This window comes from Rhinichthys klamathensis, unplaced genomic scaffold (assembly GCF_029890125.1).
Source record: "Rhinichthys klamathensis goyatoka isolate OS25496 unplaced genomic scaffold, OSU_Roscu_1.1 h1tg000149l_1, whole genome shotgun sequence".
Lineage (NCBI taxonomy): Eukaryota > Metazoa > Chordata > Actinopteri > Cypriniformes > Leuciscidae > Rhinichthys > Rhinichthys klamathensis.
The window spans coordinates 669,007-695,644 of record NW_026606684.1 but is presented as its reverse complement, the minus strand read 5'-3'; the positions used below and the strand labels follow the sequence as shown (position 1 = coordinate 695,644).

At 38.3% G+C, this 26,638-nt stretch overlaps 1 protein-coding gene across 1 annotated transcript in view; it reads left to right on the top strand.

Moving 5' to 3' along the window:
• The first annotated feature begins 3,167 nt into the window (after nucleotides 1-3,167).
• nubp1 (nucleotide binding protein 1 (MinD homolog, E. coli)) overlaps nucleotides 3,168-26,638 on the top strand; it is a 36,289-nt gene continuing 12,818 nt past the window's right edge. Inside the window, exons 1-8 of the mRNA XM_056258176.1 lie at nucleotides 3,168-3,256; nucleotides 3,697-3,801; nucleotides 4,069-4,202; nucleotides 19,230-19,298; nucleotides 19,398-19,430; nucleotides 19,538-19,628; nucleotides 24,244-24,398; nucleotides 25,152-25,262. Coding sequence (XP_056114151.1) covers nucleotides 3,226-3,256; nucleotides 3,697-3,801; nucleotides 4,069-4,202; nucleotides 19,230-19,298; nucleotides 19,398-19,430; nucleotides 19,538-19,628; nucleotides 24,244-24,398; nucleotides 25,152-25,262 — 729 coding nt within the window. The 5' untranslated portion in view covers nucleotides 3,168-3,225. The remainder of the gene's footprint in view (nucleotides 3,257-3,696; nucleotides 3,802-4,068; nucleotides 4,203-19,229; nucleotides 19,299-19,397; nucleotides 19,431-19,537; nucleotides 19,629-24,243; nucleotides 24,399-25,151; nucleotides 25,263-26,638) is intronic.

Here is a 26,638-nt window from a genome sequence, read left to right as displayed (position 1 = left end):
TATGTCTTGAAGGTCCAACACATTGAAAGTTTCTGGGATACTGATGACTACACTGAACAAAATTATAAACGCAACACTTTTGTTTTTGCCCCCATTTTTCATGAGCTGAACTCAAAGATCTAAGACCTTTTCTATGTACACAAAAGGCCTATGTCTCTCAAATATTGTTCACAAATCTGTCTAAATCTGTGTTAGTGAGCACTTCTCCTTTGCCGAGATCATCCATCCCCCTCACAGGCGTGGCATACGTTCAGTGTAGGATTGCCAATACCTGCCAATACCAGCCAATACCTGTGTTTTCAATTGAAGCACTGTTATACATTTATACTACCGGTCACAATTGTGACCATTAACAAATTTACAAGTCTTACGAGCAAAATATATATGCAGGAGTATAATTCTCAAAATATATCAGTAGTAGTAGTAGACCCTTTAAAGAATATATGTACAAAATATGATAGTTCTATCTGTTAATTAAGATGTTTTACATACTACTTTTTGTAGAAGTCTGAGGAAGACATCTTCTTCTAGATGTGCAAGCAGGAATTAAACTGACCTTTCACACTAGTCACATGACATTAATAGATTTTAATCAAGACAATCTATTTTGTCATTTAAAAGTTGAATTTCTTCCCCAAAGTCAATAACAACATTTTTAGAGCTTCCAGAAATAAGAAAAAAGATGCGGTCACAATTGTGACCGGTGGGATTAAACGGGTTACTCAAAGCACAAGCTCACTCTCCATGTCTTGCCTTTTTCAGCTATTCTAAACCCCTCATTTCTGGTGTCTGACACTAATGTAAACATGATAACAATACGATAAATTAAGAAAAACACTCTCTTCTTCTTGGTCTCAGTACAATAAAACAAAAACACACCCTCCCCCACCATTTCCAGTGGACTAGGAGTGGTGACTGTCCATCTTAAGCTAGCCAGGTGGAATAGTTTCCTTGGCAACAAACTGACATTTATCTGTGTACTTGCCCTGGGGTATTTGAGGTAACAGACAGAGACACCTTTATAGACAGTGAGTGACTTGCTAGCGTTTATGAGTCAGTGCTTTTATATGAATTTGCATGATTTGAGTGCAGGTCATGTGATGGGATAACCAATCACAATAATATGCTTTTTATTCAAAATGTTACTGCTTTGTGTTAGTATTCTTGAAGTTGCAGGTTGTAGATATTCTCCATAATTATTTCTCCATAATTTAGGCATTTATAAATGCATAAATGCATACAAATAAATAAATAAATGCAAATAAAAACATAAAATTATCTTTTTCTTCAGTAATTCTTTTGTCACCCCCTACAGGACAGCATGACATATTACACTGGTGTGTGCATGAACTAAAAAATAAAATAAAATAACTTTATATAATATTGCTGCACTTTTTTTCTTTGTCAGTGCTAAATTGCATTTTAAAATTTACATCACTAATATGTTGTACTGCTTTTCAGAGAGAGTACAGCTTTTGCAACAAAAAACAACAACAAAGTTTTCTGATCAACTCAGCAAAAGAGAAAATTCCTCAGCACACCTGGGGGATTCATAAAAGAGTTTTTATATGAATGGGGGACGAGGGGAATCTCCTTCCATAGTGCCTGTCTTGGTGTGTCTTTTCATGGCCAGCTGCACTCTATAAGCATTTGTGAAGAATGTTAAAAAACAAAGGACATCTCATATTACATCATGTCCATGGAAAACTCAGGGGCCCAAAATTCTGATTCGGATCACCGGGAGCTACAATCGTCAAGAAAACAAACCAACCCCCTGCACAAGAGAATTTTTTGTTCTTTTTGTTTTTTCATGATAAAGTCCCAATAAAACTTTATCATGGATAAATGAACATACAGGACAGAAAATCACATGTTTATAGTTTGAGGTTAATGTTGCCACCTGTCCCACAACATCTATATGTTAAATGTCTGAGAAGTTTAAAGAGTCAATCTCAAAAGCTTTATAAGAGTTGTTGATGACAAATGGTCAGAAGCAGACAATCACCTTTTGCCATTTATGTCATTCTCTGGCATTTAAAAAGAAAAATCCGTAACTGGGCAATTCAAGCACAAAGCCATCCTGTATACAGTGACATGGCCCTTGGGAGGATGTAGGAAACTAACTCCAGTGTTGCCAGAAAGTCATTTCTGCTTCCTCAAAAGCCCTGTACAAACACTTGAGTTAGCCCTTCTGTGACTGAGAGTTAAAACTGTATTTTAATCATTATCTAACTAAAAGCTGAGAGAGTGTGTAGATCCGTGATCAAAAGTTGTGTCTATGGTAATATGATTGGCATTTGTAGTCACAGAGCTACATTCCTTTTGATTTGCACAAGCGTTATTATTGACCTCTAATCCACTTTCGCTCAAGGCAGAAGGCCACAGTATTTGACTTTTTTCAAAAGCTATGTGTTTGCCATTCAAACATAGTTTGTAAGACACCAAGAAATCTACAATTAACCACTTAACATGCCACATACTGAATTTTTTTAAAAAGGACAATGACAAAGTGGACATTTATGTAAAAGTTACATTATTGTATGCTCATTTTGTACAAACTTATCTGCATAAACTGGTTAGGCTACCACCTAGAAATGAGAAGTAATTCAGAGAAAAATTCTTCCTCATAAAAAGCACTCCAGACCACATCAGATAAAGAGTTAAGAAATCCTTAAATAAGCAAACCATAAATTACACAAAAGTCTCTCTCTCTCTCTCTCTCTCTCTCTCTCTCTCTCTATATATATATATATATATATATATATATATATATATATATATATATATATATATATATATATACATATATATATATATATATATATACATATATATATATATATATATATATATATATATATATATATATATATATATATATATATATATATATATATATATATATATAATTATTATTATTATTTGTTTCATTTGTCATGTTTGTAATATCCTTTTTAATTAGAGTGGGAATTAATTTAATGTTAACTTTACTGGGAATTAATTTAACGTCTCATTTCCACTTTAAGTGGTCCCTGATGTGAATAAAAGTTAACAAATATTTTTACATTTGATGATTTGACCAGAGAATGTCTATCACTGCGAGTCAAAATACCGCAATGTGAGCGTGTGGAACTTTCGACACACTGCATTATCCGGGGAAGATCATGGTCGTTGCACCACTGTCAGGAACTGCCAGAGCCCGTCTAACTGCGCAGGATTTGAAAGATGGCGGATGTTCCTAGTAATGCGCCAGAGCGTAAGTCTAATAAATGTGTATATCATTAACTCTAAGGACATTGAATCCACACTTTTTTTAAGTGCCATCTGTTTACAGTTTAGTTTAAACTACTACCCTAGTTTAAACTATACACATATCCAACTACACGTTTCGCTGTGCCTCTCTGATGTCTATCTTAAACTGACATCTGTCATTTTAGTCTGGTAACGTTACAACAACTGCCTGTGTCAGCTGCTTAGACGTTTATCTACTGTTTAGTTTAACATCCATAAATATAGTTAAAATTGCAACATGCTAGCAAATTAAGTGTGAACTTCTGAACTTGTTGTGTCTGAGTCCATCTGTCTTTATGTTTTTTAATAATCTCAGTTAAAATAAAGAAAATGGAGGCATCTGTACATGATTCACACTTTATATGTCTGTTTACTTTTTTTAAAGTCTGTTGTCATTCTGTCTAGACTGTCCGGGCACAAACAGTGAACAGGCTGGTAAATCTTCATCATGTCAGGGATGCCCAAACCAGAATATATGTGCGTCCGGTGCCGCTAAAGCCCCTGATCCTGGTATACATTGATTCATTTATGTAAATACATATTACACTTTTACTGCTGTATGTGAACAGTTTCATTCTAGATGTTTCAAATGTAAAAAAAAAAAGAAAAAGAAAGAAAGATCAAATTGCATGTCTTAATATGACTCTTTAAGATGTTATTTTCTTAGATTTGTTATTGGATGATGATTGATGTACAACATCAGTGTTCTTTTAATTATAATAGCTTGTTAGCTCCATCTAAATCTGCTGTGTATGACATTGTTTTTTGTCATTGCAGCCATAGAGGAAATCAGACAAAAAATGACCTCTGTGAAGCACAAAATTCTAGTTTTGTCTGGCAAAGGGGGTGTTGGGAAGAGCACATTCAGCGCACATCTGTCTCATGCATTAGCTAGTGATGACTCCAAAGAGGTAAGTTCCCTCATTTCTGCCTGGCTTCATTAGTTTTAGATATGGTGTCTGAGATAATTTTTTTAAGATTTTTTTTTCATGCAATTATTTGTAAATTGTGTTTTTCTTATTGTTTAAGGGTCGCATACAGCTTTAAGTATATTCTTTTTTTGGGGATTTTTATTTTATTTTTAGGATTAACAGTGTTAAGCCACAAATACAAATATGATTCAATGAAGCCTGACTTGTGAAATCTTGATAATATTGTCTCCTATCAGATGAGTTCGCTGACCTTCTTTTCATGTGTTGTTGTTGGCTGTAAAGGAGGAAAACAATCCCACACAATGCCTGACACCACTCTGAATTGTCTTCAATATATATATATATATATATATATATATATATATACACACACCTAAAGGATTATTAGGAACACCATACTAATATTGTGTTGTGTTTGACCCCCTTTCGCCTTCAGAACTGCCTTAATTCTACGTGGCATTGATTCAACAAGGTGCTGAAAGCATTCTTTAGAAATGTTGGCCCATATTGATAGGATAGCATCTTGCAGTTGATGGAGATTTGTGGGATGCACATCCAGGGCACGAAGCTCCCGTTCCACCACATCCCAAAGATGCTCTATTGGGTTGAGATCTGGTGACTGTGGGGGCCATTTTAGTACAGTGAACTCATTGCCATGTTCAAGAAACCAATTTGAAATGATTCGAGCTTTGTGACATGGTGCATTATCCTGATGGAAGTAGCCATCAGAGGATGGGTACATGGTGGCCATAAAGGGATGGACATGGTCAGAAACAATGCTCAGGTGGGCCGTGGCATTTAAACGATGCCCAATTGGCACTAAGGGGTCTAAAGTGTGCCAAGAAAACATCCCCCACACCATTACACCACCACCACCAGCCTGCACAGTGGTAACAAGGCATGATGGATCCATGTTCTCATTCTGTTTACACCAAATTCTGACTCTACCATCTGAATGTCTCAACAGAAATCGAGACTCATCAGACCGGGCAACATTTTTCCAGTCTTCAACTGTCCATTTTTGGTGAGCTCTTGCTAATTGTAGCCTCTTTTTCCTATTTGTAGTGGAGATGAGTGGTACCCGGTGGGGTCTTCTGCTGTTGTAGCCCATCCGCCTCAAGGTTGTGCGTGTTGTGGCTTCACAAATGCTTTGCTGCATACCTCGGTTGTAACGAGTGGTTATTTCAGTCAAAGTTGCTCTTCTATCAGCTTGAATCAGTCGGCCCATTCTCCTCTGACCTCTAGCATCATCATTCTTTGTAAACCCTAGAAATGGTTGTGCGTGAAAATCCCAGTAACTGAGCATATTGTGAAATACTCAGACCGGCCCGTCTGGCACTAACAACCATGCCACGCTCAAAATTGCTTAAATCACCTTTCTTTCCCATTCTGACATTCAGTTTGGAGTTCAGGAGATTGTCTTGACCAGGACCACACCCCTAAATACATCGAAGCAACTGCCATGTGATTGGTTGATTAGATAATTGCATTAATGAGAAATTGAACAGGTGTTCCTAATAATCCTTTAGGTGAGTGTGTGTGTGTATATATATATATATATATATATATATATATATATATATATATATTTTGGTATGCGTATAAATAATATATGTATACATACATATGCATGTATTTATGCTATTGTTTTTAAAAGTGCAAGTAGAAGTTACTCAATAATTTGAAAGGATTTAAGTTATATTTAATCGCACTATTATACAGAATTATGTTGAAAAGTTAGAGTTGGGGTAGATTTTACTTAATTTTAATACAGCAAAAAAAAGTCAATTTCTTGTTTGTTTGTCTTTTCACTTTTTCAAAACAAATTAATTTGAACTTTACAGATTTTTTTAAAGGTGCTGTATGTAATTTTAGTGGAGTTTACTAAAGCATAAAAATACCATAATATGTTTGCAGATATTTAGGCAATATGCTAAGTTCACATACTTGCCAAAAAATAATGCCATGAAATGTAAAATGTGCGTTCCATGTCCCAATGCCTGTTTTTATTTTGAACTGTGTGATCCCGCCCACAGCCAATTTACCCAATAGTATTTCTACACCCCGGTTTGCCAGTTGGCGGGAAACTTAGCGTATTGCAGCCATGGAAGTCAGCAAACAAACTAGGTCAGCGATCGCAGATGGAAGCCTTGGCATCCATCTAAAAAGCCCTATCACCACCAGAGACATTAAAATGCAGATAAATCAACTGATCAACTTTCAGTGTGTGTGCTCCTTCCTGTTTCTTGTCCTCAATCTGGCAATGCACATGATCGTTGAGTCTGAGGAGGAGGAGGGGGTGGGGAAGCGACTCTCTCCGATATTTTGAATTTGGACACATGCAGTACACATTTCAACCACTAGCTGAGTGTCAATATTACATACTGCATCTTTTAAGTACTATTTTCGTGGTAGAAAAAATTCTTTGAATCCATAGAAGTAAATTATGTACAAAAAAATGTATCTGCTTCTTTCATCCGCCCTGATGCCGTTTTTGTTTTTTGAACTAACTCCACAAACGCCTGTTGGATGTCATGAGTTACATCTATGTTGCCTTCGACTTAGTCAACTACTGTAGATTTTAGTAGAAATATGATCGCTAAATATGATCACAGCTTTTGTTTTGTCCAATATTTCTCTTACGATTGTGATACCAGTGAATGTGTGTGTGTGTTTTTTTTTATCAATACTTAATTATGACTTCCCCTTTTCGAATAAAACTATTTTTTTGCACTCATCAAAATATGAAGTGCCACAACTAATTTAAATTGGCTGAACGCCTAACTCATACCTTTTGATTAATTTTCATTCTAGCTTGTTATTCAATATACTATTTACAGATTGCCTTACAGCACTATGAACATTAAGTCACATTTCCAAATTCGTTCAGAAACATTTCTGAAATCATAACAGACATTTTAAGTGCAGTGCCTTTAGCAAAATATTATTGTATTAATCAGAATAGGAAAACCAACCAACCGCTGAGGGGATAACATAACACTTATGCTTTTGAACTTGGATGAATCACTATGAGAGTGCAGTGAACAGGAAAAGCTTCTGTTTGTATCACAGCATCCGAGCCAAGCACTTCACAATAATGTTTCTCTGTCTGAGACTGCTGGCTATTTTTAGTGCATTGTAGGGCTCTGCGGCAGAAAGAGCTGTGTTTACCAGGTTCATTGAGAACAGCACGGCTCTGCCTGGGACTCTTTCTGAGCCAGTGCACTAGGGAGAGCTGTATTGATCTCGTCTCAACAAACTGCGGCCACAATAGTGCTGTCAGCGTGTGCAGACTGAGTCCGCTGTTTACCCTTTGGCAGCTCACTGAATGAAATAATCTGCAATCCCTCAAACAATTTAAATCTCACAGCTTGGGGACATCCACAATGTGAAGCGATGAAGCGATCCAATGTGGCCGACATCTAAAAAGCCGAGAAGAATCTAGTCCCACGCTCTCTGCTTCCAGTATTCAGAAGTGCCTTTAAAAGGTCTCACTTTGAAATTATGGGTCATGTTTTTTTCTTTTCTTTTATATCCCACTCTCCATTGTTAGATTGCAGTTTGTGCAACTGCATTTTTCATATTGATTTTTTTCTTCAGGGACTGTTACTATGTCTCAAGCACACGGTATATGTAGTAATGGGACGCTGTAGCCTGCAGAAAATAATCGAGGTGATGTCTTTTTTTGTGATCATCTGAGGTGAGTGTAGGACTATGGTCACCCTGGCTGATGCTGTTGACAGTGGAAACCCTATGTGTGTGTTGGTATGATCTCCAAACAGCACCTTCCACTCAGGCCTGTGTGCTGATAGCTCACACTTATCTGCTGTGTCAAAAGTCCCCCTGTCAATTCCTTGAGCCCAAGCTTGAGTGGGAACTTCCTGTTGAATGCCTTGTGTGGTGTTCACACTTCCTGAGAACTGAAAGAATCAGGAAAGCGTTGAGAGGCCCTCCTAGTGCAACCTTCAGCAGATAAGAGACACTTTACCCCACATGCTTGATATCAGTCATAAGGAGTTTATTTCACATGGAAAAAACTGGATGTGGAACAGAAAGAGAGACCTCGCATCTGATGTTAATTTTATGATAAAGTCTTTCAACTTTATTAGCTTTAATATGACCTTTTCTCTTCTTATTCTTTGTTTTTTTATATACAGTTGTAATCGAAATTATTCAACCCCCGTTGCAAATCAGGTTTATTGGCAAAATTTACAGACTTTCAGCTGTTTGTAATGAACAAATCAAACCAAATTCAACTGAAAATGCCACTTTTAATGACTTCTGCAGTCTCAAAATTATGCAACCCCTTCATGGCAAGCATTTTTAGTACTTAGTAGAACACCCTTTTGCTGTTATGACCTGCTGCAAATGAGATGTACAACCAGACACCAGCTTCTGGCAGTGTTTCTGAGGAATCTTAGCCCATTCCTCATGAGCAATGGCCTCCAGTTCAGTAATTTTCTTTGTGTGCTGCAACTGCCTTCTTGAACTCCATAGAAAATCTCTGGTGGGATTTGAAGTCAGGTGACTGTGATGGTCACTGTAGAATATTCCAGGACTTCTTCTGCAATCAAGCCTTGGTGGAATATAAGGTATGCTTGGGATCATTGTCCTGTTGGAAGGTCTAACTCAGCAGATGCTTCATTCTTCTTCCTCCAGACATACCACTGATCCATAGGGCCGAAAAGTTTCAGTTTTGTTTCATCGCTCCACAGAACAGAATCCCCAAACTTCTGTGGCTTATTTATATGATTTTGAGCACTTTTGGGTCAGTAGTGGTGTATGTCTTGGAGGTCTGGCATGGAAACCGCATGTGTTACTGTGAAACTCTTACGGTGAAAACTGAAACCTTAGTGCCTGTTGCCGCCAAGTCTTGCTGCAGGTCTTTTCCAGTCACTCAAGGGTTTTTCTGAACTTTGCCTTGCCTTCTCAGAAATCTGGTTGCAGCCGTTGATAGCTCCCTTTTTCTGCCCCCTCCAGGTAGTGTAACCACTGTTCCTTAAACTTTGAACTTGCAAACTATGCTTCCAACGTTGTCTCTAGGAACATTTAGTGCCTTCGCTATCTTTTTGTATCCTGTTCCTTGTTTGTGAAGGGCGATGATATCTTCTCTTAACTTTTTAGAACCATTTTTTTTACCATATTTCTAACATGCAGTCAAACGTGACACTCAACAAACCTAACAGTTCAGATATTTCATGTGTTCTAGCTCAAGCACACCTGGTGCAACTAATGAAGCCCTTGATTAGTTGCATCAGGTGTGCTTAAAGGATTAGTTCACTTAAAATGAAAATTAGCCCATGATTTACTCACCCTCAAGCCATAGGTGTATATGACTTTCTTCTCTCAGACAAATACAATCGGAGTTATATTTAAAAATGTCCTGGCTCTTCCCAGTTTTCTAATGGCAGTTAGGGATGCACGATATTGGATTTTGGCCGATATTCGATATGCCGATATTTTCAAACTAATTTTGCCCGATGCCGATACCGATATATTTGTATTTTTCTAAGTGCAAAAAAAGCTTATTAAAGCTTCTATTAAAGTTCTCAGTCAAGAGCTGTGAGTGATTTCCTCTTTGTGTTTTGTTGTTTTATTAACATTTAAAGGGATAGTTCTCCCAAAAATTTAAATTGTCATAATTTACTCTCTCAAGTTGTTTTAAACCCAAATAAATTTCTTTCTTCTGTTGAAAATAAAAGTTATTTGGAAGATTGTGGCTAACCAAACAGTTGCTGTACTCCAGTGACTTCCATAGTATATTTAAGCACAAGAAAGAAATGAATACAATACAGGTTTGGAACAACATTAGAGTGAGTAAATAATGACAGCATTTTTATTTCTGGGTGAACTATCTCTTTAAGGACAAGCAGCAGCATATTATTACTGTCTCTTTAAGAACTAAACGCGACGCGTCTAATATACACGCATTTGACAAGCAGATTTTCTCTGTTTGCTTTCACTTTAGACATAACCAACTTTGTTTATGTTATGTAAACCTTGTGTGTATTTGACAGTATTAGCGCAATAAGACTCGAAAGATAACTTAGTCCAGTATGCAGGCGCTGTGACAGGCTTTTAGTTCCTGTGAGCGTCGGGTGTACGCTCAGAAAAGCGCATGTTAGAATAGCGCATCAGCACGTGAATGACATGTTTAAGCAAGATTTTGACGCACATGCAAATAATGAACTTTTGTGAATTGCAGTGTCTCGTGAGTGTAACTCTACCTCTGCGTTTACATGTGATGTGAATGTACGTCGCATTGTACAGTATGTTGAGAAGAAGGTGCCAGAATTGAACTGATAGAATGCACGATACTATGATTTTTCTTCAAAAGCAGATCGTGGAGACATTTTAATCGTTCACGATCAAAAACCGTGAGACGCACACCCCTAGTTGGAAGTTTAAGTTTCTGGCGCTCATGCTTTGTTCACGGTCATCACGTGCGCATAGGAAACACGCCACCCTATCGGCAAGGCTCATCGGCAGTAATATTCATATCGGCCGATGCCGATGATGGTCATTTTAAGCTTTTATCGGCCGATACCGATGTTGTCCCGATGTCATCGTGCATCCCTAATGGCAGTGGATTGCAACCAACAGATTGAAGCTCAAAAACGTGCATCCATCCATCGTAAAAACAAACTCCAAACGGCCCCAGTGGGTTAATAAAGGCCTTCTGAAGCAAAACGATGAGTTTGTGTAAGAAAAATATTCATATTTATCACGTTACAAAGTACAATTCTAGCTTCCGGTCAAACATCCATACGCAGTCTACTTGCACCTAATGCGCAACTTACAAAATTTATGACGTCAGAAGTAGCTTAGTGCGTCATGGCGTAGCGTAAATATCAGCAGTACGTCGCATTACTCGTATAAGTTGTACTTTACACTTAAGTGGAATCCGTATGTTCATTTGGCCGGAAGCTAGTTATCTTACTTTATAAAGTTTTATATATTAATATTTTTCTTACAGAAACTCATCGTTTTGCTTCAGAAGGCCTTTATTAACCCACAGGAGCCGTTTGGAGTTCGTTTACGATGGATTGGATGCCCGTAATTGAGCTTCAATCTGTTGGTTGCAATCCACTGCCATTCTAAAGCTTGGAAGAGCCAGGATATTTTTAAATATAACTCCGATTGTATTCGTCTGAGAGAAGTCATATACACCTAGGATGGCTTGAGGGTGAGTAAATCATGGGCTAATTTTCATTTGAAAGTGAACTACTCCTTTAATGCCGAGTTCACACAGCATGATTTTCAAAGTACTCAGGTCACTGTTCTTTTCACACTGCACAATGGAATCGACGACAGGAGGTTTTCACACTGCATGACTTTACAAAAGAAAGAATTGCCGACAACTTCTGTCTGGTCCGCAAACTACGTTTCACAACCAAACACGCGAGAAGTGATAAGGAAATAACGCAAGATCACGACAGTATTTTTTCAGTCTTGAAAATTTCAGTCTTGAAAAATATTTTCAAGACTGAAATTGTTATTAAAAATAATAGCCTGCAAGAAGATTGCGATCCAAATTGTCTGTGCGCTGATTTTCAGATTATGATACAGATAATGCAGGAGGAAATGGTTGGGGAGACAAGGGGAGCAAGGATTGTGTGTTCAGCAAAGAGAGTTGGGGGTAAATAAATAATTTTGCAATGTGGTGCTGTTGCTGCTGGTCAAGCAAATGTTTGTGCTTTGTTTCTGTTTGATATAATTGTAAATATATCTATTAAAACACTGATATTGAGGTCTATATAATAAACCTGAGATTCTCTCAGATCGCGTCTTTGATAATTCACACTGCGTGATTTTTCACTCGCGTGAACGAGCACCGATTCTCCCAAAACCTGTCAGCGAGCGAAAATCAGGTTTAAAATCGTTCAGTGTGAACTCGGCATTAGACAACACCTGTTTTGCAGATTTGTGCTGTTGTGAGGGATTACGTTTTCAATTACGTTTGTTTGATTTGTTCATTACAAACAGCTGAAAGTCTGTCAATTTTGCCAATAAACCTGATTTGCAATGGGGGTTGAAAATGTTCTATTACAACTGTATATACCGATATACATGTGACACTGAAGACTGCAATTCTGTGATTGTCTTTACTTTAGGACATATTAAAATACCAACCTTTTCAAAAATAGTGTGTGTATATTACGTAATAAATATATAAAAAAATGAGATAGGTAAATAAACTGTCCCAGTTTAAGCACATCCATCCATCTACTCTTATTATTTTGCTTTGTTATTTTGGTTTGCAACAGTAAACGCTAAAGGTCATGCTGTTAAAGATTGTAGACTGACATCATGAATTTAAAGAATGCATGGTGTTCTTTTAATAGGGTAGATTATCATAGTAAACATATTGTTTACCCTAAGACTCATTTCGTGCTAATAAGCATCTATGTATTGAATTTACTCAATTTACATTTTAATAGGTTGAGTGCTTCAGGCTTTTGACAGAAGGTGCATGCGAGTTGGAAAAGCAGTGTAATTTACAGGTGTGGCGTTCACTCACAGTAACTGGAGCAGTGCAATGAGGGATGAGGTCATGGTTAGAGCATAATGAAAAGCTTTATGTAGCTGTTAATGAGGAAGATTGTGTGTTACTGGTGATAACTGGATGAACCTGCTGTACAGTTGTAATCAGATCAAGTTTATAAATTTGAAACATCCTACATTTTGTTTTATACTTTATGCTGAAACTCAATGAAATTGTGATGAGACATATTTTAATGTTAAATCACTGTGTTAGAATAAGTTTGTATCAAAAAGCAAAGGCTGAATTTCCATATGGAGTCTGTCTCATAGTTTTGATTACAGGGTTATAGTCTCCGCTCAACTGAAACTGGGAAAAGACTTGTGTTTGACAAGAATGTCTTGTTCTTGTGCCATTTTAAGTGCTTTAGGCTGTTGAAAACACCCTTTTTTGGTTCCACAAGTAGAAACCACAATTTTTTTCTTAATCTCAGCCTGTTTTCCTTTTTCTTAGACATGTCTATTAAATATCTTTCTGTTTGTCTGTAGAGATACAGTGACGTATTTTTATAACTTGCCTCCAGATGTGTGAATTAATAAGATATAAGAATTTCCCTTTGGATGAACTCTCTCCTCCTCCTCCTCCTCTTTAACATAAGATAAATACCCTTTATGAGAGAGCTGTGCCTATGTAAAACTTTTTTCTGTATCCCAAGCTGCTTTCTAAGGGAATGCTGGTGGTTTAGTAGCTGTCTGCAGAATCCTGATGAATATAACAGCTACTTGTTTTTATGGTTGAGAATAATTGCCTGCAGCGGGACAGTTTAAAAGTCCCAGTTCTTTAACAGTATTGTTAACAGATTTGATCAGTTATTGGATGATCAGTTATTGTGTTGTGACCAGTCGCTGAGAGGTCTTTGATTATGACTCAGGAATCTCCCCTTTTAAGCTTTGAACCAACAACCTTTGGGTTACCAGTCCAGGGCCCGTATTCATAAAGATTCTAAGATTCTTAATTTAGCTTAAAAACTTTTACGTAGGAGTCTTAGCTTAAGAGCGATTCGGGAACGGTCTGAGAGCAACTCTGAGTAAGGAAAAGACAAAAACTGTCATCTTAGTGAGGAGGCGGGGCTGACCCCGTTGCTATGTATGACTCACTCTTGTGAAGACTGTGATTGGTTGGTTGTCCAAGAAGGAAAAAAAAGATCCATTTTAAGTATAGAGTTTACTCACACGCACACGCACATTATATTTATGTATATAAATCCTTTTTTTGCCTTGCTGTTAATTGACCGTTCGCAAAAGCCACGCCCCCTAGTTATTGTTGCTACGCCCGTCAAACAAATGGTCAAACACGACCAGTGCCCATAGCCAGCGCCACAGATTGCCATGACGGGAAGAGGTGCGTCAGTGACCTTTTTTGGAGCAATACCTCCGCGATATCCTCCAGATCGAGGCAAAAGGGGTTACAGTATGCAGTGGAGGGATATATTCAAAATATAAAAATACGCAATGAAGGAGACACGACTACTATCGAGCCTAATAATGCTCTCAAGCTCTCAAACCGGTCTCAAGCGAAATCTGAAAAACCCCATGACCTGTAACGTTACCTCAAATGCAACCAGCACAGCCTTGAAGATTTTATAAGCTGTTTCAGTGGCTAATTGTTTGGAGTTAGAAATATATAACTCGCGCTGCATATTTAGTAATTTTGCCTCAGATACAGGATTATTCATTCGGTTTAACAAGCAGGTTGTTCATTACCACGGCAACCGCTTGCGTGTCATGCTGAATGCGATTTTCGTGTTTAAAAAGGAACTATACATAATAGATGGAAAGATGCAGATAACCATACATTATTTCTATTCGTTACGATATTGATATGAACTGATGTTGTCAAGTAAGCTTCATGCGTTCCCCGTTGCGAACGTGCACTCCTCTAACGTTAGTCTAAAATGTAGTCTACAGGTGCTGCCTGCACTGCTAGTGACTGCTGCCAAAGTCCTTTTAGGCAAGTCATGCCACTCGGCCGCCGTCTTGGCAACGCCTCCGGGCAGCTATTTCGGACTAACAAGACCAGGATCCTATCTAAATGAATGGGCAGAGAGTCAGAACTGCAGTTTCACTGGTCACCGGGACATAAAAACTGCATGTATAGAAACAGCAGGAAAATATGATAAAAATCGCTGAAAAAGTTTGATGACTTTGCCCCAAAATAAGGTTTAAAACGCCTTTTTCCCCACAGGTTATACTTTTACTACGCATGCGCAAGGGTTCTCTCCCTCTCACGTGCGCGCGCTACACAGTTTGAAGCACAGTATGTGTGAGCTCTTGCTCGCTCGCTCTAGATTCGGGGAGATTTGAACTAATTTGCGGGCATCAGGGAGCCGCTATCAAACTGCGGGAGACTTGGGATGTCTGATATTACACAACTCACACATACACTGCATATCAAATCTGCCGCCTTTTCAAACAGTAACGTATTTTGCGCTGTCGCAAACCTCAACTGTGCGCATGCGTCAGTGGAACCAGACGATAGGCTTAAATGTTTCCCGGCTTGACTGTTAAAAGCAGACGATTGGCTTTCCAGCGGGAGGGGCGGGACATCTGCATACAACCGCCAGCTTTGGCGTTTCCCTATATAGTTGTATTATAAGGATTGCTGAAGTGGCATGTCTCTATATAAATAGTCTCTGCTGCTGCTCATTTCCCCCCGAAAATATCATGTTAACAACAACACTTTAGAAAACGTACTTCCTTTGTGGATCCTCTTGATCTGCTTTCTCCATGTGTCTTTGACTAATCTCATTGTCTCAGTCTCACGCACGCTGCACGCGAGTTAGCCATGTTCGACACATTTAACCACGTTTCGGCTTTTGAAACGGAAAGAACACAACTCCTCCTGACAATCTCTCGGGGTATCTATTGTCCGATTTACAAACGCCGTGGGCGCACCGCTTCACCATCTTGCTTGGAGTCAATGTTTGATGGACCTGCTCACATAGTAACGGTTGCTATGATGTGTGATTGGACAATAGGCGTTTTGGGGGAGGGGCCTGCGAACGGTCAATTTCCTAAGGTATTTGATTGGTTTAGAATGATAAAAATTGTTCCACTCTTTCCAATTACACTGATTGCTGTCTATTTAAGTGGTGGTTTGAATGTTGGTTTTAATATAGCAAACATGGAATAAAAAACAAGAAAGATGAGAAAGCCCCTGGTCAGAAGAACCGTTTACTGTTAGCCTAGTTAGTGGATGAACAACACTAGGCCATCATTAAAGGTGCTCTAAGCGATGTCACACGTTTTTTAGGCCAAAACATTTTTTGTCACATACAGCAAACATCTCCTTACTATCCGCTGGCTGCCTGTCCCCTGAACACACTGTAAAGAAACGCGATCTCTGTAGACAGCCCAGGCTCCACAAACAGCAACAAAAACAAACTGACGTGGGAGTTTATAGCGCACATTATTAACGGTTCATTCCCCTGCTTGTGCGCACCAGGGAAGCCTGCTATATTCATAACTGCAGTTTTTTGAGCCTGCAAGGTGGGAATGTACAGTGGAAACTAAATGAACTGCAACACAATCAATAAGAGGTTCCGAAAGTGCTGTAATTGTTTGTGTGATCACTGCTTACAGAAGGTTGTGACAGACCCAAATCACTGCTGCTTTATTGCATTTTCCCATTTGCCAAATATCTTAATGTAGTGATTACTTTCATTTCTGGCGTTATGGCATTCCTGCGCTGTGTCGGAGATATTAGCGTGTCTCTAATAAGATCAGTCACAAACATGATCCCTGCACGATCTCTTCTATAGCGTCTTATTAACTCACTGGCATCACATTTCTTCTCCCTCTTCATCCTTCTGTCATTTTCTCCTCTGCTAAAGAAACTCTTAACCCTCTTAAAAGTCCTCATCCATACTCCTAACAATTTTGACCTTAAGACCTCTTTTAAGGGTTAAGATGCTTTCTGAATTACTTGTTTCTTTACTAGGATTTTTTCTTTAATTTTAAGAGTAAACGCCCACATTTCTAAGAATTTTCTTAGAATTTTGTCACTAGGAGCTACTCTTTGCATTAAGATTCTTTATGAATACGGGCCCAGGTCTTTAACTGCTCAGCCACACTACCTACAGTATTATTGTGTTTAATGTTGTAGCACTGTACTCAAATTGAAATGAAAAGACAATTTTATAAAGATCCTAATATTCACCTCTCATTAGTCAGGTTTCTATCCAAAATATTTTAATACAAATTTAGCAATATTTGCTTAATTGGGCTAAATAATGAACATTTGTTGCATTTTAGCTCTTTTCTTCTGATCACTTTTCTTTGCATAGTCAAGTATTTAGAAGTATTTAAAAATTGTTAAAATGTTAAATGTTTTATATTATAATTTTTTCATGCATTAAATTTGCAACCTCAACGGAAACATAGCAAATGTCTCTTTGCTTCTCTATAAGCATATAGGCTACAGTAGCCAAATCTACATCTGGTCCTAAACGGGCCTGTTCTGGATGTTCCATATTCCCTCAAGAGGTCCGTGGGATTCTAGCATTTTTGTCAGGTTAAGACGTACCCTCCCCTCCTCGCTCAACATATATTTGATGAGCCCTAAGGGTTTTTAGACATTGATTTAAGAAGGCCGACTAAGACACAGGAGAGCATGTACATTTTTGTTTCTAGCCCAAGAAAAAGGGAAGTACTGGAAAAGAAGAGCGGTTGCCAAAAAAAAGTATTGAGACTCTGGGAGGATGTGGTGTGACTTCCCCTGTAGCTCTGCGGGAGAATCCCTGACTTTTGCCACTATGGTCTTAGCCTCTCTACAACCCTGCTCACTGTGCGGCCATTTCCTGAGAGAGAGAGCAAAATGGAGAGTGAGGGGACCTCCTCAGTTCCTGTGGGACTATTAAGTGGGCTTCTGTGCTCCTTTTTTGCTGCTTTCACTCCTTAGTTTGCTTTCAGTAAATTTCCTTCAGGAAGCAGAGGAATAGGGAGGGAGAAATAAACATCATCTGAGTGTGACCATAACAAGAGTGTGTTTAAAAGAGTGCTGCTTAATTCACCCGTCGACAAATAACATTTAACACAAGCCAGGGGCAAGACGGTCATACGTTTATTAGACTCTATATTTAGTTTTTAAACTAAATACATTTAAACACTTAAACAAACGCTTTGAGAACCTGTAATCAAATCATTGTTGATATTTCTGATCCATTTAGGTGCGAGTCATGTCTTTGTTGCAGGAAAAGCCAGGGCTCCCTTCCATAGATCCAAAAAGTCAAATCATCAGCGCATCTGGAATTTTCCTCAGTTCCTATCATGTCCACGTATCAGTCACACACACAAACACTAACTCATGGCTGGAGATTTGCTCTGGTGTGATCATCTAAACATATGCTGTAGTTGGCATGCAGCAGCCCTCGGGGGTCTATTTGTAAGGGATGAAGAAGAGTTTTGATTATCTCCTTTTTACAAAAGCCAGGAATATCATCCCCCTCCCAGTCTTCTTTTTCCTGTGCCGAATGACATCTGCAGCTTTTTCTGTGAGGCTCCGCTGAGATGTTACTTTCGTTACTTTCTAGAGCAATTATATACTCTTGTTCCGCCTGTTTTGTTATATACATGCCTAAAAAGTGCCTAATAATATTTCTATAGTGAAATATCGCATTATAATTATTATGACGATTTATTTTTCATTAGGCTATTTTTGGTGCCCTACGCACAGCGCGTGATGCGCGTGGTGGGAGTGGCGGCGCTGATCTCACCTGCTCTGTAGTTTTGGCAGTATTTGTTGAAGTGTTCTGGATGTTATCTCACACACTAATGCGCATTAATCAGTTTAATTTATTTTTAAAGCACATGACATGACGAGACTGTTTCACAAACTTGGGGATCTGTTCTTATCTCACAGCTCTGCTCCACGTCTGGCCTAGAGTTCAAATATAACCACCAGGTCTGGTATACACTCAACCCACACCAAATCAAGGCTGTACACTCAGACATGAGATAACCACAGACCCAATGATTTCAGTCATATCACAAAGGCCATGGAAAGGTTATGTTTCCTGGTCACATCAGGGTAATGTGGCCTTCAGAGATGAATTTAAAAGCTTAAACATGTATTGGAGGTTGCTGAGGTCTGTGTGTATAGAGCTGGAACTGAAGTGATGATCTTATGTAATGACTTATGAGTCAGTGCTGGTCAGACTGTGTATGTGCATGTAGTCTGTGTGAGAGTTGCTGACTCACTAAGCTGTGCCACACTGACATCTTGTGTTAACATCATTGTACTGCACTGCAGTGGTGCAATTTTCATGTTGTTCAAATCCCAACCTCTTTGCTTTGTTTTGTTTATTAAAGCAAATAATATGAGCAAATTGGACTGACCAAATTTACACATTTTTTTAATACAATAATTATTCAGTTTAATTATCAAAAATCTGGTTAAATGTTTACATAATCCATATCTATAATAAACAACCTTATGCCAGTTGTCGTTTGTTTCCCCTGTTTCAGATAGCACTCCTAGATGTGGACATCTGTGGGCCGTCTATACCAAGAATAATGGGCTTAGATGGGGAGCAGGTATGTCACTGCAGAGACAGATTCATTATGCATCATGTCTCAGAATGCTGAGGTGTCTGAATGTTTTATAATCCCATTCTGTCTTTGTTTTCTCTGCAGGTTCATCAGAGTGGCTCAGGCTGGTCCCCAGTGGTGAGATTTTTTTTTTTAATCTACTCTTTTGATTTGGATTCTGATGCCCCTTCATTGGTTCAAAGGGTTTTGTGTCATTATTACATGCTGATATATTCTCTGTCTAGTATGTTGAGGACAACTTGGCTGTCATGTCCATCGGCTTTCTGCTCAGTAGTCCAGATGATGCTGTTATCTGGAGAGGCCCCAAAAAGAATGGTTTGTCGTTCACTTTATCCCTGTTATATATTTTATTTAGTGGTTTAACTTTCCTTCCTCATAATCATGCAGTCTTAATTTAGCTTTGAGTTGTATTGGAAGCCAAAGATGGCAAAAGTGTGACAGTATGTGCTAACTGACATCAAAGCAATTATTTGTATCTGTTCACTTGGACGATACCCCTGATGCAGCACAGGTCAAATCAACTGGTGCAGTGCTCCACTAGCCCTCAACACCATGTGACCTATTTGTATTCTACCCAGAATGCTCTATTTCAAAGTGCTAGGGGAATTCAAGCACCTCTGTCAGACCCTGCTCTAGAAAAAAACAGGGTAATTATGCAGGTATAAAGTCTGAGTGGAAGAATCACATCTTGGTGTTGCAAAATTTCAGAAGGTGTATGGAAATGCAAGTATTTGCCTACATTCCAGAGCAAATCTAATCATGTCCTTGGCATAAAAGATGACAGGTATGGTGCATGTCATGTGGTGTATTTTTTTGTGGGTAGCAGTCATATGATTGTTGGTTTAATGGTTAAGTTTATCTTAGTGGTGCATTTTTGGTTTCATATAGCTGTTTTTAAATAAGATGTTTCCACCTGGTTAATCTGCAGTTTTCATTTCAGTAAACCGTTTAGCTGGTGCTTTTTTAGTGTACGTGTAAATGGAATTAAATAAATAAAAGGGTAAAAGAACTGATAAAAGGGCAGTGTTAGCTTCCTGCCATAATACAACTTTATATGAAGCAGAAGTACTGCTTAAATTTAAAACCGGTTCCATTCCGACAGATATGACTATTAGCAGGAACTTGGCCAAAACAAAACAGAAATCATGATGCATTGTATGAAATTCATCTTTCTTTCTGCATTAGACTTAGAAGTATTATTGGTTAAATGGGTAACGCTTTATTTTGATGGTCCACTTTAGACTTTCTACTAACTATTATTAACTTTGCAACTACATGTCTACCAGTCATTAGAGTATTTACCAGTCATTAGAGTCATTAGAGTAGAGTACTGTCTTGTAGAGAGTCTAAAGTGGACCATCAAAATAAAGTGTAACTGTTCAATGGGTTTTATACCCTTTACTACAAGGGAACAGAAAAACTGGCATCCTGTTCCATGATGACATGCTCAGAAAAGCTCTGTTTATCTGAAGCACTAAGTTAAGTTTAGACCAGATGAGTTTCACTTCCTTATGCTGTGTATTATAACCACTGTCTGATATCTGAATGTCTCATCTGTAGTGAGGTTTCACAGGTGTGTCATCTCCATTATGCTTTCTGTTGATACAGTAATGGACAAGATGTTGAGTTGCCCCATTGATGCACATATGTGAGCTGAATGACTCTTGATTGGTGTTGAATCTCATGTACACAGAAATATGCAATAGCCGTTTTCGATCATGTTTATCAGATGTCGAGCCGGCTGTTGTTTTTGCATTTTAGGAAGTAACATTGTATGATTCAGGCGAAGTTGGTTAGTTTTTTTATTTGTTTTATAATGCAAATGGTTATGACAGTTTTTATATATATATATATATATATAAGTTATGACACTGACATTTACCTGTTACAAAACCAAATTATTTTCTGTTCTGTTCTACTTCTTTCTTTGTTTTTAAATAGAAGACTGTATCTATGTGTCCTATGTATGTGTGATCATTTAGCACAGGTGGGTGGATTGGCAGGACAGTGACTATTATGCAACTAGAATGATTTTGTGTGGTACATTTTGTACGGTATTATTTTTATTCTGTGTTATCTGTGCATTTACTCTGTGTTAAGCACACTGTTATCTCTGTACTTTCTGTTTACTTAAGAGTTGTGAGAAAGGCTTATTGTTAATAACACTGGCCTTGTCTGGCTGGAATAGGTTTTAGAAAATCAGGATTATACTCCATATCTCCTATCTCCGGACTGCACCTAAAATGGACGCGAATGCGTAGAAAAATATAATTCTGCAACAAAAGTGTAAAATCTAGTCAGTCGATATGTGATTTCTCCAGATATAAATTTGTAAGGTTTAATGTGCCACTGTTTCCTGCAGGCAACATCGAACACAACACTAGCTGTGATGTCCGATTCACAAACAAATGATTCTTGTGAACGGGAACTTTTTAAGGAGATATTGATGCAACAGCCTCACTGACACATCTAACTAACTAATAATAGTTGTTGTTTAACATTTGAGGTTCAGTTATATGGTTGAATCAGCTTTAAGGGAAACATTGAGCGACATGTTGGAACCATAAACAACACCATCAACCAATATTTTACTTTTTTCCAAACAGGCAATGATATTTATATGGCACTAACTAAACAAGAACACTAGGAAAAAAATGCATCATGGTCCTTTATTACAGCACATAGCAGTGAGTAGTTAAAAACTAAAGTAAGATGCTATGCACTCAAACTGAAGTGCTTGATTGACCATACAGGTCCTTCTCAAAAAATTAGCATATTGTGATGAAGTTCATTATTTTCCATAATGTAATGATAAAAATTAAACTTTCATATATTTTAGATTCATTGCACACCAACTGTAATATTTCAGGTCTTTTATTGTTTTAATACTGATGATTTTGGCATACAGCTCATGAAAACCCAAAATTCCTGTCTCAAAAAATTAGCATATTTCATCCGACCAATAAAAGAAGTGTTTATAATACAAAAAAAAAAAAGTCAACCTTAAAAATAATTATGTTCAGTTATGCACTCAATAGTCAATACTTGGTCGGGAATCCTTTTGCAGAAATGACTGCTTCAACGCGGCGTGGCATGGAGGCAATCAGCCTGTGGCACTGCTGAGGTGTTATGGAGGCCCAGGATGCTTCGATAGCGGCCTTAAGCTCATCCAGAGTGTTGGGTCTTGCGTCTCTCAACTTTCTCTTCACAATATCCCACAGATTCTCTATGGGGTTCAGGTCAGGAGAGTTGGCAGGCCAATTGAGCACAGTAATACCATGGTCAGTAAACCATTTACCAGTGGTTTTGGCACTGTGAGCAGGTGCCAGGTCGTGCTGAAAAATGAAATCTTCATCTCCATAAAGCTTTTCAGCAGATGGAAGCATGAAGTGCTCCAGAATCTCCTGATAGCTAGCTGCATTGACCCTGCCCTTGATAAAACACAGTGCACCAACACCAGAAGCTGACATGGCACCCCAGACCATCACTGACTGTGGGTACTTGACACTGGACTTCAGGCATTTTGGCATTTCCTTCTCCCCAGTCTTCCTCCAGACTCTGGCACCTTGATTTCCGAATGACATGCAAAACTGAGCAACAGTCCAGTGCTGCTTCTCTGTAGCCCAGGTCAGGCGCTTCTGCCGCTGTTTCTGGTTCAAAAGTGGCTTGACCTGGGGAATGCGGCACCTGTAGCCCATTTCCTGCACACGCCTGTGCACGGTGGCTCTGGATGTTTCTACTCCAGACTCAGTCCACTGCTTCCGCAGGTCCCCCAAGGTCTGGAATCGGTCCTTCTCCACAATCTTCCTCAGGGTCCGGTCACCTCTTCTCGTTGTGCAGTGTTTTTTGCCACACTTTTTCCTTCCCACAGACTTCCCACTGAGGTGCCTTGATACAGCACTCTGTGAACAGCCTATTTGTTCATAAATTTCTTTCTGTCTTACCCTCTTGCTTGAGGGTGTCAATGATGGCCTTCTGGACAGCAGTCAGGTCGGCAGTCTTACCCATGATTGCGGTTTTGAGTAATGAAACAGGCTGGGAGTTTTTAAAAGCCTCAGGAATCTTGCAGGTGTTTAGAGTTAATTAGTTGATTCAGATGAATAGGTTAATAGCTCGTTTAGAGACCCTTTTCATAATATGCTAATTTTTTGAGACAGGAATTTGGGGTTTTCATGAGCTGTATGCCAAAATCATCAGTATTAAAACAATAAAAGACCTGAAATATTTCAGTTGGTGTGCAATGAATCTAAAATATATGAAAGTTTAATTTTTATCATTACATTATGGAAAATAATTAACTTTATCACAATATGCAAATTTTTTGAGAAGGACCTGTATTTGTCAAGTTCTGTAGTCATCTTTTTTGTATGGTTAAATAGCATCAACATTCCTTGTTTATGTTCGCTTTTTTAGAGGAAGTAAATCACTATCTGTGTACTGTCTATCTGCAGGATAACATCTTATGTAGAACATTTTGGCATCTGAGATACAAACATAAGCAAACGTATTAGATTAGGCTTCATTGTGGTGCACATCAAGCATCAAAACACTACAAGTGTACAAAAAGAAGGATTTTGGCTGCCAAGCTGTTTGCTTATCTGACTATCACTGAGATTGCATTTCACATAAGATAGGGGGGAGTAGTTACCTAATGGTTAGAGAGCCAGACTGATAACCTGAAGGTTGCGGGTTTGACTGAGGTGCTCTTGAGACGGGCACTGAACCCCCAATCGCTCCCCAGGTGGATCCCTAACTTGGATGGGTTAAATGCAGAGGACAAATTCTGAGTATGGGTTACCATATTTGGCCTTCAAATTTTTAAAGAGAGAAAAAAGATAAGACTAAAGAGGCTAAACAGTGCAGTTGTTTGCAAATTGATACATTTGCTATGGTGCATTGTCTCATTTTCGGTATCTTTGCTGTTGTTTAGGGATGATAAAACAGTTCCTGAGGGATGTAGACTGGGGAGAAGTGGACTATCTGATCGTAGACACGCCCCCAGGAACATCTGATGAGCACTTGTCCATTGTGCAGTATCTCAGCGGCGCTGGCATCGACGGGGCGGTCATCATCACCACCCCGCAGGTGAACAGCAACAATTCATGTTTCAGGAAGTTGCTTTTACACAGTGGGATCTAGTTTGCATTAAAAAAGATTAAAATCAAAGAAAAAAAAAGGTTTGCATAAAAAAAAAGAAAACAACAAGTGCAAAATAATCTAGTTTGATTTGAATCATGAGTTCAGATGCATTGAAGTATGGGGAACAACATGTTTTCACACTTAACTGAAAGTTGTTTAAAAAAAAAAATGTTGATTTCCTGCACGTTACCAGTGAAGTGGAACTCAATGGTGTGAACAATGTATAAAAAAGATATTTATGTCTTCAGACAAGTTGTGCTTATTTGCACACATGCTTAACAAAGTCCCCATAGTTCTCCCTACTGAGCATTTAAGCATTGATTACTAGGCAGTTAATTAATAACATCAAGAATCATTCAGGTTTAGAGAGGCTTTCACTGCAGCTGTGTGAAAGGACACATGCACTTACACTTCCTTAAAAATAGCCAACAGTCTTTGTTTTGCTTTTTTGCAGGACTATAGTGTTTTGCAATACCAGACTGCTTTGCAGTGGTACACTATACATTAAATGTTTGCTTTGTAGCTGTTAGGGTCACCATTGTCGTGATGCATGAGAAGAAAAGTATCAGCCAACATAAACAAATTTTCTGTATTTTTAATTCATACAAGCATTTAAACATGTTCAATGATCCCTATTAAGATGTAACTGCATGTTTTGACTACTGTATAATGTTTTTTTATCATTCCCTTCTCAAATAGGAAGTGTCTTTGCAGGATGTGAGAAAAGAGATCAGATTCTGTAAAAAGGTCAAATTGCCAATCATAGGTGTGATTGAAAACATGAGTGGCTTTGTTTGTCCTAAATGCAAGGTATAGTATACAAGTGTAAATGCAGTATCTTATGGCAAAATACAGCACACATCACCCTTAATATTTTCTGTATGTTAACAGTTTTGCACAAGATTTTTTTTTTTTCATTTAACTTGTGTGATTAAGCTTGATATTTTCTTCTTTTTGTTTTATATTTATTGACATCATTTACTCACCCTCATGTCATACCAAACTGTATGACTTCCTTACGTGGAAGGGAGAAAAAGTAGTTTTGAAGAATGTCCCATCAAGTATCATGAAAGAAGTCAGTTTGAGTCGGTATGCTGCATGCCAAGTTTTCCGAAGCCATATCAGGACTTTTGTGAGAATGAAACTCATTAGTCTTTTCTAAACCACCTTCCTCTCCCTCTGGGTAGACTAGACAGCAGTTTAAATTCAGAGCGGGTAGCTGCAGTGATTAAAATAAAACAGATCAATAAAAAAAGATTACATTAAAATAATAAGCTTACGATAAAGTTAACAAAAAGAAAAAAGTATTATTTAATGTACTTATCTGATAAAACTTGTAACAGGGTAAGTTTTATACATTTTTAAACAATCCCAATGTTACATTACTACATCAACATAATCTACCAGTGTAGCACCACAGGTTTTCATATAATCAATACATTTGAACCTATTCTTCTCAAATTGTCTTTTTTTTTTTTTTTTTGATTGAGAGATTGAGATTTCAACTGTAACATAAGATGATAGTTCTCTCCATTGTGTAGCTATTAGACTTGTAGTCAAGACCGCCTAAACAGAGACCAAGACCAGAGGGTATCGAGACCAAGACCAAGACCGAGACCAAGTCGAGACCAGAGGGGAAAAAAAAAGTGTTGAAGCTAAGCAATAACTTGTGAGATTTTGTTTTGCATTGCCTGCCTATCTCTGCCGATTTTGAAGTCTCCAAATGAATACATTCTGCAACTTTTAAATACATAATTATATTTTTAAAAACGAAATTATATTAAGTGCAGGATCCGAAAGTTGGTCGTTTTGTCGCTATGGTTACACACACACCGTTGGCGGTGCGCTCAAAGACATCTGTCAGTTGTGCAGTTACCCAAAATCTCCTGAATGAAGTTAAAACCCATCATGTCACTGATAAGTGTTTTACTAAATATTAATACATCAAAAAACTGTACATGATATGTGTTTTTTAAATCAAGTGATCAAAGAGCTCGTTGCCGCTGCGATCAGTGGCGCGGATACAGTGTTTTCTCGTGTGGCTCGCGCACACCGCACTGTCTTCACTCGGACGCGCACTTCAATCCGTTGCAGATATCGTCGTGGATAGTGTAGTATTGTATTGCTAAATCCCCCGACCACTATGTCGGTCTGAGACAGCGAGACCTAGACAAGACCGAGAGGTC